Source organism: Vicugna pacos, chromosome X (genome assembly GCF_048564905.1).
Source record: "Vicugna pacos chromosome X, VicPac4, whole genome shotgun sequence".
NCBI classification, from domain to species: Eukaryota; Metazoa; Chordata; class Mammalia; order Artiodactyla; family Camelidae; genus Vicugna; species Vicugna pacos.
The window spans coordinates 110,984,425-111,002,764 of NC_133023.1; the positions used below are offsets into that span (position 1 = coordinate 110,984,425).

The 18,340-nt window shown below is 42.2% G+C and overlaps 2 protein-coding genes across 2 annotated transcripts; one reads left to right on the top strand and one right to left on the bottom strand.

The window, feature by feature from the left end:
* Window positions 1-7,093: 7,093 nt before the first annotated feature.
* On the bottom strand, window positions 7,094-7,522 carry LOC140691819 (histone H2B type F-M-like). The gene has a single exon (XM_072955955.1). The coding sequence runs from the start codon at window positions 7,520-7,522 to the stop codon at window positions 7,094-7,096; it is 429 nt and encodes a 142-aa protein (XP_072812056.1).
* Window positions 7,523-11,750: 4,228 nt separating this feature from the next.
* On the top strand, window positions 11,751-17,479 carry LOC140691820 (histone H2B type W-T-like). The gene is made up of 4 exons (XM_072955956.1): window positions 11,751-11,755; window positions 14,929-15,128; window positions 15,518-15,968; window positions 16,633-17,479. Exons 1-4 carry the CDS (start codon window positions 11,751-11,753, stop codon window positions 16,634-16,636), a joined length of 660 nt encoding a protein of 219 aa, XP_072812057.1. The 3' UTR covers window positions 16,637-17,479.
* The last annotated feature ends 861 nt before the right edge of the window (window positions 17,480-18,340 follow it).

Consider the following 18,340-nt stretch of genomic DNA (forward strand, 5'->3'; position numbering starts at 1 on the left):
CTGGAGTGAGGTTCCAGAGATCACCGAGGTTCCTGGTGTCAAATCTAGCCAGTAGCTAGTCACCTGTTCTAAGGCCCTTTACCTCTCTGGGAATCTCCAATCGGGGAAAAGTCACCGAGTTCCAAGAAGGAACACAATTCACTATGCTAGTCCAATTGTGATAAGCAGCATAGTACTTATGAACGTGATTCGTCCATAAAACAGAATTCCCAATGGTCCATGTAAAACACCTGAATAAGCATCATGCCCTCCCAAAGTCAAATAGTATTTGAGTAACCCCAGCACCCAAGACCTGACACTGTCCACCACTGCCCCTCTGTAGGAAGGTGTTGCAAGCTCAGCAGTTACATTATGGATAGCTTTTAGGATTTCAGAAGAATCCTAATGCAGCAGCAGAGGCCATGAGGGTGGCACTGGCCATGTCACAAACCCAGCTGGCAAGGACTGGATTCATGGCCTGCTAACGGGGAATTTGGGTGCTTTCATGTCCCGCTAATGTCCACCAGTGATTCTAGATTTTTTAAACGTCCTTCAATAAGGAGAAAACATAAATGAATAGGCTTTCAAGGTTACTCTTCCGCTACTCCATACTCATTCTCTTCTAGTCCAGGAGTGACAGGAGGATGAGAACCACTATGCATCACGAAGCAGGACCAGGCAATTACATTGGCCCCTGTCCTGGAAGCTGGGTGTTCTCTCTGCCAAGACATCCTGGTGACCATTTGTCAGGCTGATTGCTTGGAGGAGGAAAAACACTTTTTCCAATAGCTAGAGAAAGCTGACACGGTCAGACTAGGGAAATTGTTTTAATAATCTTGAAGGGCAAGGTATCCCACCCCTAACCCTCCCCGCAATCTCCCAGGCCGAACATAGAAGAAAGACTCCTTATGATTCAGCCGAGGACAACTGTTGACACTTTCAGTCAATGGCTGTACCTCAGGGGTTGCAGTGTTTTCTTTGGCTGAGCTGGTTAAGAGTGGCGCATGGGCTGCTGTGATTGGAGGAACAGTAATCAGATTATTTCATTTCTCTCTCATGTCCTGCCTTGCTTGCTCTCTCTTTTTTCCTGAGCCTGTGGGGTTCTGGAAATGATTAAGTAGGCTTTCTCTTTCGTCTCTCCTAGATGGTGCTGTCCCTCCTCTCAGGTCCTGAAGAAAAGGTTTGATTTCTGTAGTTTGTCCATATTTTGTCTCATTGTTTGGCTGAGAGTCACATCCTTTTCAGGGCTCTCCAGCCTGATCAATAGGGACATTTACACCTGCTTTAAAAACTATAAAAGGAAGAGGAAATAAAACTGAATAAATATTGGCGTTTGCAGCAAAAATAGTGCATTCATAGGGAACAATGAAAGAGTATCTTGTCTCTTCACAAAGATGGAAACTCAGGAATTTTGTTAAAAAATGAATAAAATTATTCACGGTTCAAGTAACTGAGGTAAATTGCATGAGAAGGGTCACCTTATTTTCCCATGAGTGGTCACCAGTGTCCTCTCCCTTTTTTCTTTGTGAGTATGCAAAAGCATGGCTTATGATCCAACATCGGTATTGACACACAGAGAAGAGGCCTGTAAACTGTTTATTTTGAAGTGGTGTGATATGAACCGTACCAGGGGCCATGAAGAAAGAGAGGAAGGCTACGTGAAAAGTCACACAAACACCGTGAAGATCAGGAGGAGCATTCAGATGGCACAGAGATACATGATAAGTAATACATGCTGCTTTAATCCACTACGTTTTGAGGTGGTTTACCAGGCAGCAATAGCTAAAACATGGTACACGATTTAAAAAACTCAAAGCTTTCTGGATTGCTCAGGGAATTGGAGGCTTTGATGAATCCGAAAATCTCTTCAAGTAAGACTTCCCGTCCATAGTCGATGCTTGTATGTGTTGCAAGACTTTAAACCTGGAACTACTCCTCCTGGTAAACATGACACCAGCATTTAAGTGTGAGAGGAATCAGTGTCCTCTTCTACTGGAAGAATCAGGAGATCTGCTCACTCAAAATTCGTATCTCCTGCGGGTTGCATTCTTTTCCCCTAAAACTCACACGCTGAAGTCCTAAACCTTACTACCTCATACACGATCTGCTATGGAGATAGGATCTTTATTGGCGGAATCAAGGGAACATATACGCATTACATGGGCCCTAATGCAAAATGACTTGTGCCCATATATAGAGGGGCAATGGGGACACCGAGACTCGCACGGAGGCGGGAAAATGGGAACCGGTACAGGGAGGTCTCTGCCATCTCTACAAGCCAAGGAGAGAGGCCTGGAACAGGTGCTTTCTTCACATGAGGCTGAAGGCAACAAACAGGCTGACTCCTTGATTTGGACCTCCAGCCTCCGGATGCAGGAGACCTTAGTTTCATTTTGTTCGAAAAAGCCAAGCTCTGGCATTTTGCACATCAGCAAAGTGTATATTTTGTAGGCAGCAAAGAGAACAGTCTTAAGTGATTCCCATGAGAATCATACAGTCAATCAAGCAAAGAAACAAAGAGCAGCCAAATAATCGTACCTGATACCCGCTCAAGGCTGAGTATCCCAGCAAGGCACTTGCTTGTTCAGCCCAGGAAAGCGGCTTGCACATCGGACCAATGGCTGTGGCTCTCCGGTGCCGGTCTCTCATTGGCTGACTCCGAGCCGAGTGGTGTTTGAGCTTCTCTGATTGGACCTCGCATCAGCCGAGCCTCATATCACGAAGGTTTGCGGTTTCAATAGCAGAAGAGTAAAGCCTGGGAAAGAGTTGCAGGAGGCGTCCTGAACAAGTCTGCGTAGTACCTTCCGTTAGAAAGTTAAGTTTCTTCCGGGTACATTCGCGTCTGTGACAGAATTTTCTCCTTGAACTTTTTGATTTAGTTATTCGTTTGCTGTGATCGGATCCAAGCCATAAGCGAATTCCATAATGTGGGTAATGGAGAAAAGAGTTCGAATGGCATATATCGGTCCTATCAATACTGTAATCCATGCGTTGATCTTTATAATTTGTTGATTAAGCTGCGATTCCTTTCGCTCAAGTTCACCTTTGCATAAACAACAGCGTTAGATCGCGACTGTGCTCTGGGTGCCCTGCTTTCCGATTCACCCACTGAAGGGAATAATCACGATCCCGCGTTCCCCATCCCCATCTTCACACACATACACAAAATTCCATTTTTCCTTTACTTTCTCGATTTGATAGGTGCCACTCAACCTTGCACCTTCAGTCTTCACTCTCCAGACCCATTATGCAGCAATTATGCCGTGTTTCACTAACGCTCTTATTTCTGAATTTACAAACATATCCCCCTCAAAGCAAGATTACAGTACCCTGATGTGTTAGATTTCTTAGAGTTACTTCTTACGTGATAAGATAGCTTAGGGAGCAGCATGCAAAAATGACTGGTGGTACATCTTAGCGTCATATTGAAAAAAATAACTTGGATTTTGAAGCCACAACCATTAGCACGATAGAAATTTAGTGATTTTTCTGAAGTCAGCTCCTTTCTATCTAATCCACACGTATTTCTCGGAAAGTGCATTTGGCTCTGGAAGGTGATTTGACTTCAAAATTTTACTCAATGTGTATACCAATTTAGAGTTGCTACACAAAAATGTAAGCTCTTGATTTTGCAGTAGATTTTAATGACAACTTGTGCAGTAAGCTTTTTTTTTTTTTTACCAAATCCTTTTATGTGAATTTTCAAGTTTTCAGATTACAATAAGTAATGAACCACATGAGGGGGCTATTTGCCTTAATCACGCTTCTCTTGACCTCAACGAGAGCTCTGGATGTAACATTGGCCGCCTTCAAGCTTGCAATAGTTTGTGAAATCCCACTAGTGTCCTGTCCTGCACCCTATTTTATGCTTGAGCTCTGTCCAAGGTCGAATACTTTGTGTTTGGTCTCTCTGAGAAATGGGCCCAAGAAATGTATTGAATTTCCTAGTTCAAATAGCTATGTCTCCTTATCTTGTTGAGAGAGAGAGAGAGACATCGATTACAAGTTTACATCCTAGTCAAAAAGGTTATAACTGCGTCTTATTTTTTTTACATTTTTTTATTGAGTGATAGACATTTTACAATGTTGTGTCAAATTCTAGTGTAGAGCACAATTTTTCAGTTATACACAAACATATATATATATATATATATTCATTGTCACATTTTATTTTTCCGCTATGAGGTACCACAAGATCTTGTAAATATTTCCCTGAAGTATACAGTATAATTTTTTTTATCTATTCTGCATTTTAAAATCTCAGTCTGTCCCTTCCCATGCCTCGCCCCTTTGGTAAACACAAGATTGTATTTTATGTCTAAGAGTCTCTTTCTGTTTTGTATTAATCTTTGTTTTCTTTTTTAGATTCCGCATATGAGCGATCTCATATGGTATTTTTCTTCCTCACTCTGTCTTACTTCACTTAACTACATCTTATTTTAAAGCCCAAATGAAACACTTAACTGTCATGATGAAATACTGGGCTTTTGGGCAAACCGTGCTACATTGCAAAGGACTGAAATCCCACAGTGTATTCTCTCTCCACAGATTCTGCAAGCTAGAAATCTGTCTAAGAAGAAAAGTAATAGAAAACCGGCAACTTCTTTGAAATTCAGCAATACATTTATAGAAAAATGACACCAATGAAAATGGAAAAGGAATCTTCATGGGCCATGAAGTAAAAACGATGGAAAAGAAAATATATGCATCCAAACATGAGTATGACCATTCAAACCACTGGAGGGCAAAGGGGACATATTTCTTCTGATGTTGCTCCTAATCCTGCTCTAAATTGATATCAACGCTGAACACAGGATCCGCCTGGATTCACGTCCTGAAATCCCCAGGGTTCAATCTAAGAAAGGAACCAAAAAGAATAGGCAAATTGTCACAGATCCCCCACCACCTTAATCCCTAGGCTGATTTTTATAGAAAGGGTGTGATGTGTTCAGCTCTGCTCACTGGACCACACTTCGAGCCAATGACTGTGGCTCACAGGCTGCCAGTCCCCCATTGTCTGGAACAGCGGAGCCAGGAGCTTGAGCTGCTCTCACTGGACACTCTTCAATGGATCTAAAATTGCCGGTCAGGAAAAATGTGTGTTTTAAAATATCAAAAGATTGTTCTGCCTGAGAAGAATTGACTGGCTACCTCCGAAAGGACTTGAAAAGTAATTTCAAACACCAGGGACTTAGAAAAGTCAAATGTGTCTGAATACTTCTGTTTTGCAATTTCTGTACTGACCACCAGTCCCAATTTGTATAGTTCAATGTATGCTTAAACTGGGATACTTTGAAAAATATAACAGGGGTAGTTGATGGCTGTGTCTGCTCCTTCGCTTCATCTATCTAGTGCATAGCACACACAAAATTCTTCTGAAATTGTCCATAGTGCACTCGCGGGAGAAGGAGAAGGAAATGGGAAATGAAAGTGATACAAAGCTAATTTCAGCCTCACAGAACGCCATAAATGCTGACCTAGAGAAAGCACTAAATCTGGGTTCAAGAAAAAGTTGGATTTCTGTAGTTTCTCTAGGTTTTAGCTCATGATTTGACTGAGAGTGATGTTCTGCACAGCTTCCTACATCCAAATCAAAAGGTACTGAAAAGTTTCTTAAAAAAAACATATTTATTGAAGCATAGTTGTGACAATATTATATATTGGTTTTGGATTTACAACATAGTGATTTAACAGTTTTATAGATGACACTGTGTTTAAAATTTCTGCAAAATAATGACAATATTTCCCTGTGCTGTTCAGCTTTTCCTTGTCGTGCAATTACAAGGTGCAAAACGAGCCCTTTAAAATATGATGACACCCTGAGTTCTAATGAAAACCCACAGTAAGTTTCAAAGGATTGAAATCCCAGAGTGGGTGCTCCCTCCACCAATGTAGGAAGCTAGAAATTAAATTAAAAGGAAAGGAATTGGAAAATCACTGAGTACTTTGAAATTCAGCAACATTCCTACAGAGAAACGAAAGAAAAAGAAGACAATGCACCAGGAAGAAAACATAATGCATATTAAATTAAATTAATATCATCATAGGCATGAACACTGAAATCACCTGAGGTCGAGGAAGGAGGCATCTTAGTTTGCTTAACTGGCCAACATCCCCCTCTTATTTTGATGCCAGGAGATAGAGACATGTCTCACTACCAGATCGGGAGGCCTAGACTTAAATCCCCATGGTTAAATGCAAGTCGTTGAAGGAAAACCTTCAGGGACACTATCACACCTCCTTCTCCCTTAATCTGCAGGCCGAGTATGACAGGAAGCCTCTTATAAGTTCGGTCCTGGTCACCCCACCACACTTTGGGCCAATTGCTGTGGCCCCAAGTGGTGCGAGTCCCTCACTGGCTGCTGCTACTGGAGACTGTGGTTGCAGCCGGTCTCATCGGACGCTCCCAGCATCCGTGCAAAATTGCAGTTCAGTCAAGACTTTTACTTCGAAAGTGAAAAGTTACAGGCTGCAGAAAAATAGACTCAGATCATTATAAATTAGGTAGAAGAGAAATTTCCAAAGGTATGGCGCTTGAGTCACCCAGTGAGTCTAGAAAATTTGCTTTATCTCTTTTGGCAGTGTGTTTGGGTCCTATAATGTCATGTACTGAATGGCATTGAGATTTGAAATATGTTGAAGGAGTGTGAAAGGGCAAGTTTGATTTTTGTATCTGCTACTGTAGTTTGTCTGTCCCTATTTCACACATTAAAAATCCCGGATGATACTGCTATATCCACGGGGAAGAATGACAACATAAAAAGGCAAATTAAGTTGTTAGGGAGATAACTTTGGCAGTAAAGACCCCTAAAAAGGCTGACCTAGAAATATAACTAATAGAAACGACCATTTCGGAAGGGAGGACGTGCAGTATGGTGAAGAAAAATGCACGGATTTCCATGGAACCCATGGCTCTACAGACGTACACTCAAGTGGAGTTGATAAGGTTCATAATGTTTCCCTCAGGGAAGAAACGCTTTAAAGATGGTCAGAGTGTCACTGGTCGACAAACCAGAGTGGCTCGGACTCGTCAGCGCTACAGGTCTTTTCCTGCCTAGTGAGTGGCTCTGAAAAGAGCCTTTGGTTTGTGATGCTCAGGTGGTCCTGAGGCAGCTCATTCGCATAAGATGTACTTGATGAGAGCGTTAGTGCCCTCGGACACGGCAGACTTGCCGAACTTCCCAGGCAGCAGCAGGCACACCGAGCTCTGGATGTCTTCGTAGGTGATGGTGACGCGGTTTTTGGAGCGGGCCAGGCGCGCGGCCTCGCTGGCGATGCGCTCGAAGATGTCCTTAACGAACGAATCCATGACGCTCACGGCCTCCCGCGAGAGGCTCAGGCCTGTGTGCACCCGCTTCAGCACCCTGCGGAAGTAAGTGGCGAAACTGGCGAAGCTGTCTGCTGGGCGGCGGCGGCGGCGTTGGCGGCGCACGGGTGTCTCCTGCTTCGGCGTCTTCTGCTCTGGGCTCTTGGACTCGGCTTCTTTGCGCTCCTCGGTGTCCACGATCTCCTCCGAAGTGCGGGAAGACCACGGCTCAGCCATGTCGGAGTGTCTCGCCTTCCCCACAGCTCAGAAGGAAAGGCAGAGGCAGCTGCGAGGACCGGCTTATAAAGGCTGCCTTGCCTGACGTCACGGCCAATCTGCAGATCTGATTGGGTAGGATGCGGGGCAGGGAGCCGTGTCGCTAAGGCAGGCCATGTCACGTGTCCTTAGATGCCCCGCGGCTTGGCCGCACATCAACCAGTCCGAGTGGCAATCTGGTGACCTTTAAACTTTCCGTGACCCCCACCAGGTGACCTGTAAACTTTCCATGACCTCCACCAGAAAAGCTTTGCAACCCGCAAGGTCGTGTCGGAAAAGGTCATCCGTTCCCCTCAGCTGCTTTATGCCTGCCAGTTATGCGTGAGAAGTTTGCAAAGAGGTCACCCACCTCTCCTACGCGGAAGAAAACTCACTTTGATCTCTCTGAGAGGGTCTGACCTCCGCAACCCAAGTGCGCGCCGCCTCAGAACGACTGGCCCCCTGGGGGCCGTTTGACTTGCGCCCAGAAGCTGCTCTTTCGCGGCTGAGTGCGCGGCGTGGCTTGAGGAGGAGCCGTCCGACTCGGTGAGCGGAGGGCGCCTCAAAATCGTAGACACGACTGAGCAGCTCTAACCTGCAATTCTTATCAAAACCTTCAGTGAATCAGAAGAAAGAGAATGGCAAAACCGCATTCTCCACAGACGGTACCCTACAAAAGTGGGATAGCTGCACAGAAATATTAAAAATATTTAACATTCACCAAATTTTAAATCGTTTTTTAAACATTCCTTAGGTTCACCCCAAATACCACACACACTTGCATTGATAAAGAAACCTAAGAGCTGTTAGTTCAAAAGCATGATTTCCCTAATTCGCTAAAAAATCAACTTAGGTGGAAGATTGGAATCGATAAATGGAAATAGATTAAAATCAAAAGCGTATTTCTATCAAGGATACCTGACAATAGAGACAAAAGCATTTTAAAAATGTGTTTCCATACCAACAAATCGCCGAAATTGAGACAGAAAAGGGCTTAAGATGAATGGCCAAAAACGGGGTCATCAACGTGGTCTCACCTGAAGTGGTCAGGATTCCAAATGTATTCCCATTTGGCATTTATGGGAATTTTACTTCTCATAAAATGGTTCCAAGATGAAGGGGGAAAAGCTCATTTTTATTACCGGAGAACATTGCGTGATGATGAAACCAGTCAAACCTTGGTATTCTTGATTTTTGAAGAGTCCCATTTACCAGTGTGAATACAAAAGTCCCACCTGATGTATTACTATTTAAAGCTTTCCCTTTGTAGGATGCAATTTACAAGAGACATATAGCATATAATCTCTGAAATCGTATCGTTAACTTAACCATGATTAAATCAAGGTAGCACACAAACAAAGAACAGGGAAGGAGTTCCTACAGTGTACTCCACCGTCTCCAAGGCTGAAACTCCCAGGAATGCTCTCATTGGTTCATCCTTGGTCACTTTCCCACACTTTGGGCCAAAGTTGTGGCTTAGAAGCTACCAGTCCACCACTGGTTGAATCAGTGCAGAATAGGACCTGAGCTGTTCTCACTGGGTATTTGCATCATCCAAGTGATGCATAACTGCAGTGTTTAGCTGTGTCTTGTTTACTTGATTATTCAGAGGAACTGTAATCATTACTGTAAACTTTTGTATACAGCCATTGCTTTACATTTGCCTTTATTTGCTACTTTATTCTATTACCATTCCTATCTGCATCTCATATTATCTGTTGTGACCTTTTTCCATCTTCCTAAGTTACATTCTTTAGAAGTTCCTTTAACATGGTGTCAGCTGGTGTAAACACAGTAAGATATCATTTTTCTCAAAACTCTTTATTTCTGAGTTAAGATCTTGAGGGAAACCAGCCTTGATACGGGGCTAATTTTGCGGGAGTGTTGATCAGAATTAACATCTGAGGATGGGATGAGCCATATAGTTATACTTTCTCCTTGATCAGACATTGGATGTGACCATCTTGGGAAGTCCCTGACCTTGGGCACATTAGCTCTCCAAAGCTGAGGAAATACCCGAAAGGGCCAATGGCTGAGGACTGGCAACTGACTGTACTCTCAGCAGCCAGTGGAGCAATTCTTCCCTTGAATGTGGTTTGGGCAGTCCATCTTCGTGTGTAGCACAGCTTCATTATTAAATGATACTTTGGCTAGATACGCCACACTAGGATGACAGGTACTTTGCCTCAGCACTTGCTTTGGGCTTGAATTTATTAAGAAAAAGAGGCCTGCTGTCCCACTATTTGGTATTCTTTTTTTAGCCATCGTGTCTTTTTGTCAGCTATTTTGATCTCTAGGGTTACCTTTGCTGTTTACTCTGATGTGTCAGGTCTGCTTCCTGAATGGAGGAACTTACGGCTTTCCCCAGTTCTGGGAAATCATCAATCATTTTTCTTTCATATTATTTCCCCCCTAGTTACCCAATTTTATGCTCCTGGAATGCCTATGCGATACTTAATACCTACTTATTTCATTCTTAAGTCTCTTTGCACCACTTTAATCCTTTTTTTCCTTTTACTTTCTGTGAAGAATTCTGTATTATTTCTATTATTTTTTCTGTCTTCTACTTCACCATCTTCTATCCAGCTATATCTCATTGGTTCTGTAAAATTTCTTTAATCTTTTTTTCTAGTGGTTATGATTTTTAGTTTAGAAAATTCATCTAACACTTTGTTGATAATTAGCTATTTCTACCTCATATTTTATATATCTCATCATTTATATATACATGCTAAATATACTTCTTAAGATTAGCATTTGGTACTAATTCTTCATTTCCATCTGGGTGTATTGTTTGCTTTTGCTGAGAGTGGCTTTTTTTTTTTTTTGGATGATGTGTCTGTATATAGGAACTTAATCCGTAAGAATCTTGAAAAAGCCTCAATTAAGGTTAAAGCCCTCCAGAATGGATTAGATTTGCGTTTTCCTTATGTGTGGGTTGTGACTAGATATTATTTGGGCCATGCTGATAGTGTTGATTTGAACCCCAGAGTTACATGAGGGAACTCTTGCGATTGCAAATTCTCAAGGAGAAACTTCTCTCATCCTTGCCGGAGCTAAGACTTGGAATAGAATTTTTCGTGGCATCTCTTTTTCCCAATAGAAAAGGTTCAGCTTTCACCAAGGGGGTAGTCATTCAATCATCTGCAATTATACCAAAGTCTGTTAGTTTCTGCCGCTGAATGCATAGCTGGGCATTTAATGTTATGGGTTTTATCTTGTCAGAGCCCTGCGGTTAGAGTTTTGTTTTGTTTTGTTTTGTTTTTAAACTGACCATTCAAATAGCCTGAGTTAAAATATGGAGACTAAGTCAAGGAAAATCATTTTAATGCTATTAATTTGTATTATTCTCTGACTTGGTGAAACTGACAGGAGATATGTCCACTGACAGATCTGGATTCGTATTTTTATGATCATGATTAAATGCATACAACTAATCAAAGAAAGAAAGAAACAGCAGGTAATGTATGATACCAGCTTCTCCCTCAGTCTCAAAGACTGAGTATCCAGTAAGACTCGTCACTTCAGTTTGAGTCACCTGATTGATCATCCACTGGGCCAAAGGCTGTGACTCAGTGGCTGCATATCCATGATGGGTAAATTCAGAGCTAAATGAGGGTTGAGCTACTTTGATTAGATGCTTCATCAGCCTCACGAAGCCATTGTTGATATCGTGAATGTTTACGTTTTCAAACAGAATAGATTACAAACATGGAAGGGGTAGATTCAGATTAATCTGAACGACTCAGAGTAGCAACTCCAGTTCCTTGGGAGCCTGGAATGGGTATTTTTTCCTTGAACTTTTAAATATTTTAAATTTCTGTACCATAGTTAGGTTTTCTCTTACGTTTTCCAATAAATTCTATAACAAAGGTAATGTTGAGTAGATTTGACTGTGATATGTTTGCTATATTAATACTGTTTTCCAGGGCTGTTGCTTATAATTTGTAATTGAGGTAGTAAGCTTGTTTCTCCCAATTAGTCTTTTTTTATCGAGACATAATTGACACGTAACATTATATTAGTTTCAAGTGTACAACATAATAATTCAATATATGTATATATAGTTTGAAATGATTACCCCTATAATTCTAGTTTCCATCCACCACCAGACAGAGATACAAATTTTTTTTTCCTCTCATGAGAACTTTTAAGAACTGCTTTCTTAGCAACACTCAGATATACAATACAGTATTTAACTATAGCCACTATGTCGTATGTTAGATCCCTGGGACTTCTTTATTTTAAAATTGGAAGTTTGAACCTTGCTTCAATTAGTCTTTACTGTTAACCATACCGTTAGAGAATAATTGCGCATCAGGTCCCCTTTACCTTCAATCACCCTCTGAGTAAATGATCAAATGTACCCACTTCACCTTCCAGTCTTCACATCAAAACTCATTTTCCTCTCTCTCTCCTAGATTTCATATCAGTCATTCACCCCTGCACTCCCAGTCTTCGCTGTCTGTATGGTACACTTTAAATGTTGTTTCACTAATACTTTAATTCGATTTCTGAAATTTTAGGTGCAAAACACACAAAAAAACTATAAAAATGTCCTAAAGGACTCATTTTCTTAAAAATAAGTTCTCACATAAAACAATATGCAGGAGACTCGTAGGCAAGATCCAGGTTGCCAAAACGTGTACGTCATATGGACAAACACTGGGATTTTGAAATAGCAGTAATGAACATGATGGAAATGAAAGGACTTGTGAAATGCTGTGCATTCAAATTGGTTCACAGTTCCATCTTTGAAAATGAGCATGATTTCCAAAGAGCCTTTGGCTCTCAAAGTTTTGTTCCCTATCTGTATGGCAATCTCGGAGGACTATTCAGAGGGATTTACTTGTAGTTGATTTCACGATCATTTTTCCTAGTCTCCTTGGGAAGAAGATCTTTTTTTTTTTCAAATTCTTTACTGACATTTTTCTAATATTTCAGAATAATTTTAGCTAATGACCCTCATGAGGAGAGTGAATTTATCCTAAATCCTTACTCTAATGATCCCAAGGAGAACTCTGGAAGTACAGTAGCTCATCAGAGATCTTCCACATTGGACAGAACAAGAAACAAACAGGTTTGTACACAGTCCTGGATCAGGAATTGCTTTCCTTCATGCCTGCACTACTTAGTAAAGCAATTTGAGTACCCTGCCCTGCCCACACCCTTTCTCTTGAGTTAGTGCAGTCCTGCCAAAGATAAATAGATTTGCCTCTCTTAGCGTTTCCTATCCCTCTTCTGATGGGCTCAAGGAAAGTTTTGATTTTGCAGATTATCCAGACTGTGTCTCTATGTTTGGCTCAAAGTGATATTCTTCACAGGGGAAATTACAAGTTAATTTAAAAGTACAAAGACCATTCTTTAAAATATTGAACTAATAAGGGGTTTAAAGAAAATCATCAACAATTTCTAAGAGTTGAAATCACAGAGTTATCTTCCCTCTTCACAGAGGTAGGAAGCTAGAAATGAGAAAAAAAGTTTTTAATAAATTAAACAATGAATAGTCTGAGTACAAAGAGGATGAATGAGGTCATCTTTTTTCTCTTAATTGGAAATATGGAATAATCCATATTCCAAATTGGAATAATCAGTATGATGGAAGAGGCAGCATATGTGCCGATCCACAGTTCAGATTTCACATTACATGTAAGTTGAAGTGTACCCTCCTGAAGTTCTTATATTGAAGTCCTAACCCCCAGTACCTCAGATATAATCTTGTTTGGAGATAAGATCATTAATGTGGAAATCAAAATAAATCTGATATTGAGATCAGTTTCTGGTAGAGTTTGTTTTAACATTTACTCATTTGATGCATTCCCCTTTCTGTCCATCTGTATGTCTGTGTCTCTATGTCCAGGGACTCGGGGGTGGGAGGGAATGTCTACAATGGTCAGAAAACTCATGCCACTAGAGTGAAAACTCTGCCCTGGATTATAGGGATTCACTGCATGCCTGCGGTCACCCATATAGCAGTGAATAAAGTGGGAAAGTATTCCATGGATTAACACTGTGGTGCAAGGATACCAGGACTTTGTGCTACGGATATATCATGTGTGTAGCACCCAGCAGCATCTCGAGAAGCATGCGTTGTATGATGCCTTTCATTGACTTCACAAAGGCTGCTTGTTCCTGGACGCTTCTCCAACGGAAAAGTCCTGTCTGTTTTCCCCTCTTTTTGACTCTGGTAGACCTGTAATGTCTTTGATCAATGGAGTATGGGAGAAGTGACGTTACGTCCATTACAGAACTAATCCTTAAGAGGACACATAACTTCTGCCTTGCTGCTTGAGAGTTCTGAGCCGACAAGTAAAAAGTCTGCCTATCCTGCTGGACACACCCATGGAGAGGTACCTCCAGGGCACCAGTATGAGGGTCAGTTGTCTCTTAGGTTGCAGAGTAGTTTAATGGGTCACTTGCCCTTCTAATTTGGTCAATAAGTGGAAAAGAAAATGAGAAAATTTTCCATTTAAAACATGAAAAATAACTTGACAAAAGTATTCATATATAGTAATTAAAGCGCTCAGCTATGCGTGAAAAGTGACAGACATCAGTAGTCCACTGAGACCTTTAATAAATGTAGTTACTGGAATGACTGCACCGTTAATGAAAAGCAGGACTTTTCTTAGTGGAAATGGCAGATGCCCCCTACCCCCAAAGAATTCCACTCCAGGTCCTTGATTTTGGGTGAGGGAAAACAATCTGCTTAAGAATTTGTAATCACAACAGCGTCCTCCAAAAACGTTAGGGTTCATATTATCATCGTCATCACAGTCCAAATAATTGCCTGTTGCAAACTTTCTTCCATGGCTTTGTCTTCATATAATAGTTACTAGTAATAAAAAACAGAACCTTTCCTTTCATGACGGGAACTACCTTATTAGAGGTAGAATTAACCGTTCATTTCTTGAAGGTCCCGCAGGACACTTGGGAGCATGAGCATTAGGATCATAGCTCATTGAAGACTTCTAGTTCTTCAGTTATTCCTAAGTCCTCTTTGGTTCAATATCTGTAATTTATTTCTCTATAAAGACGTTAAAGATATGTTTTGCTTGAATTCTTACTGATTTTTGAAAGGAATATATTTTTAATTTTTTAAAAAGTTCCCTTTAATTGACTGTTTTCCTCTCACTCTAAAGGTTTCTAAGGAATTACAAACAATAGGCCCTTTCAACTGAGAGCGCATAGTTTTTTCAACAAATCAACTATGTGTGGTATTTGGGGGGAACGTAGGGAATGTTTAAAAAACGATTAAAAATTTGGCAAATACTAAATATTTTTAATATTTCTGTACAGGTATCCCACTTTTGTAGGGTTCCGTCTGTGGAGAATGCGGTTTTGCCATTCTCTTTCTTCTGATTCACTGAAGGTTTTGATAAGAATTGCAGGTTAGAGCTGCTCAGTCGTGTCTACGATTTTGAGGCGCCCTCCGCTCACCGAGTCGGACGGCTCCTCCTCAAGCCACGCCGCGCACTCAGCCGCGAAAGAGCAGCTTCTGGGCGCAAGTCAAACGGCCCCCAGGGGGCCAGTCGTTCTGAGGCGGCACGCGCTTGGGTTGCGGAGGTCAGACCCTCTCAGAGAGATCAAAGTGAGTTTTCTTCCGCGTAGGAGAGGTGGGTTTGACCTCTTTGCAAACTTCTCACGCATAACTGGCAGGCATAAAGCAGCTGAGGGGAACGGATGACCTTTTCCGACACGACCTTGCGGGTTGCAAAGCTTTTCTGGTGGAGGTCATGGAAAGTTTACAGGTCACCTGGTGGGGGTCACGGAAAGTTTAAAGGTCACCAGATTGCCACTCGGACTGGTTGATGTGCGGCCAAGCCGCGGGGCATCTAAGGACACGTGACATGGCCTGCCTTAGCGACACGGCTCCCTGCCCCGCATCCTACCCAATCAGATCTGCAGATTGGCCGTGACGTCAGGCAAGGCAGCCTTTATAAGCCGGTCCTCGCAGTTGCCTTTGCCTTTCCTTCTGAGCTGTGGGGAAGGCGAGCGACTCCAACATAGCTGAGCCGTGGTCTTCCCGCACTTCGGAGGAGATCGTGGACACTGAGGAGCGCAAAGAAGCCGAGTCCAAGAGCCCAGAGCAGAAGATGCCGAAGCAGAAGACGCCGAAGCAGGAGACACCCGTGCGCCGCCAACACCGCCGCCGCCGCCCAGCAGACAGCTTCGCCAGTTTCGCCTCTTACTTCGGCAGGGTGCTGAAGCGGGTGCACACAGGCCTGAGCCTCTCGCAGGAGGCCGTGAGCGTCATGGATTCGTTCGTTAAGGACATCTTCGAGCGCATCGCCAGCGAGGCCGCGCGCCTGGCCCGCTCCCAAAACCGCGTCACCATCACCTACGAAGACATCCAGACCTCGGTGTGCCTGCTGCTGCCCGGGGAGATTGGCGAGTGCGCCATGTCCGAGGGCACCAAGGCTGTCATCAGGTACACCATGTGCGAATAAGCTGCCTCAGGACCACCTGAGCATCGCAAGCCAAAGGCTCTTTTCAGAGCCACTCACTTGGCACGAAAAGACCAGTAGCACTGAAGAGTCCCATCCACTCTGGTTTGTCAACCTGTGCCACCCTGTCCATCTTTAAAGCGTTTCTTCCCTGAGGGAAACATTATGAACCTTATCAACTCCACTTGAGTGTACGTCTGTAGAGCCATGGGTTCCATGGAAACCCGTGCAACTTTCTTCACCATACTGCACGTCCTCCCTTCCGAAATGGTCGTTTCTATTAGTTATATCTCTAGGTCAGCCTTTTTAGGGATCTTTACTGCCAAAGTTATCTCCCTAACAACTTAATTTGCCTTTTTATGTTGTCATTCTTCCCCGTGGATGTAGCAGTATCATCCGGGATTTTTAATGTGTGAAATAGGGACAGACAAATTACAGTAGCAGATACAAAAATCAAACTTGCCCTTTCACACTCCTTCAACATATTTCAAATCTCAATGCCATTCAATACATAAAATAATAGGACCCAAACATACCGTAAAAAGAGATAAAGCAAATTTTCTAGACTCACTGGGTGACTCAAGCGCCATACCTTTGGAAATTTCTCTTCTACCTAATTTATAATGATCTGATTCTATTTTTCTGCAGCTAACTTTTCACTTTTGAAGCAAAAGTCTTGATTGAACTGCAATTTTGCACGGATGCTGGGAGTATCTGATGAGACCAGCTGCAACTGCAGTCTCCACTAGCAGCAGCCAGTGAGGGACTCGCACCCCTTGGGGGCACAGCAATTGGCCCAAAGTATGGTGAGGAGACCAGGACCGAATGTTTAAGAGGCTTCCTGTGATACTCAGCCTGCAAATTTAGGGGGAAGGTGGTGTGATACTGTGCCTGGAGTTTTTCCTTCAACTAATTGCTTTTAACCATGGTGATTTAAGTATAGGCCTCCTGATCTGGTAGTGAGACGTGTCTACGTCCTGGCATCAAAATAAGAGGGGGATGTTGGGCATCAAGAGAACGAGATGCCTCCTTCCTCGACCTCACGTGATTTCAGTGTTAATGCCTATGATGGTATTAATTTAATTTAATATCCATTATTTTTATTCTTGGTGCATTGTCTTCTTTTTCTTTCATTTCTCTGTAGGTATGTTGCTGAATTTCGAAGTACTCAGTGATTTTCCAATTCCTTTCCTTTTAACTTAATTTCTAGCTTCCTACATTGGTAGAGGGAGCCCCCACTGTGGGATTTCAATCCTTTGAAATTTACTGTGATTTACATTAGAACTCAGGATTTCATCATATATTAAAGGGCTCATTTTGCAGCTTGTAATTGCACAAGAAGGAAATGCTGAACAGCACAGGGAAATATTGCCATTATTTTGTAGAAATTTTAAACAGAATGTCATCTATAAAACTGTTGAATCTCTATGTTGTGCATCCAAAACTAATATATAATATTCTCACAACTATACTTTAATAAATGAATTAAAATACTTTTCAGTACCCGTTGATTTGGATGAAGGAAACTGTATAGAGCGTGAGTCTGAGGCAAACCATGAGATAAAAGCAAGAGAAACTACTGAAATCCAACTTTTCCTTGAACTCAGGTTTAGTGCTTTCTGTAGGTCAGCATTTATAGAGTTCTGTAAGGTTGAAATTAGCTTTGTATCATTTTCATTTCCCATTTTCTTCTCCTCCCACGAGTGCACTATGGACAATTTCAGAAGTGTTTTGTGTGTGATATGCAATAGATAGATGAAGTGAAGGAGCAGATACAGCCATCAACTACCCCTGTTACCTTTTTCAAAGTTTCCCAGTTTAAGCATACATTGAACTATACAAATGGGGACTGGTGTTTAGTACAGAAATTGCTAAACGGAAGTTTTCAGACACATTTCACTTTTCTAAGTCCCGGGTTTTTGAAATTACTTTTCAAGTCCTTTCAGAGGTAGCCAATCGATTCTTCCCAGGCAGACAAACTTTTGATATTTTAAAACACACATTTTCATGACTGGCAATTTTATATCGATTGAAGAGTGTCCAGTGAGAGCAGCTCAAGCTCCTGGCTCCGCTGTTCCACACAATGGGGGACTGGCAGCCTGTGAGCCACAGTCATTGGCTCAAAGTGTGGTCCAGTGAGCAGAGCTGAACACATCATAGCCTTTCTATAAAAATCAGCCTAGAGATTAAGGTGGAAGGAACTGTGGTAATTTGCCTGTTCTTTTTGGTTTCTTACTTGGATTGAATCCTGGGGATTGAAGGACATGAATCCAGGCAGATCCTGTGTTCAGCGTTGGCATCAATTTAGAGCAGGATTAGGAGCAACATCAGAAGAAATATGTCCCCTTTGCCCTCC

Bases quoted from the DNA above. Each gene is read 5' to 3' on its own strand.
- LOC140691820 (XM_072955956.1), top strand. The intron at 15,129-15,517 runs GTGAGTTTTCTT...TTTCCTTCTGAG, and splicing joins ACCCTCTCAGAGAGATCAAA to CTGTGGGGAAGGCGAGCGAC.
- LOC140691819 (XM_072955955.1), bottom strand. From the start codon at position 7,522: ATGGCTGAGCCGTGGTCTTCCCGCACTTCGGAGGAGATCGTGGACACC.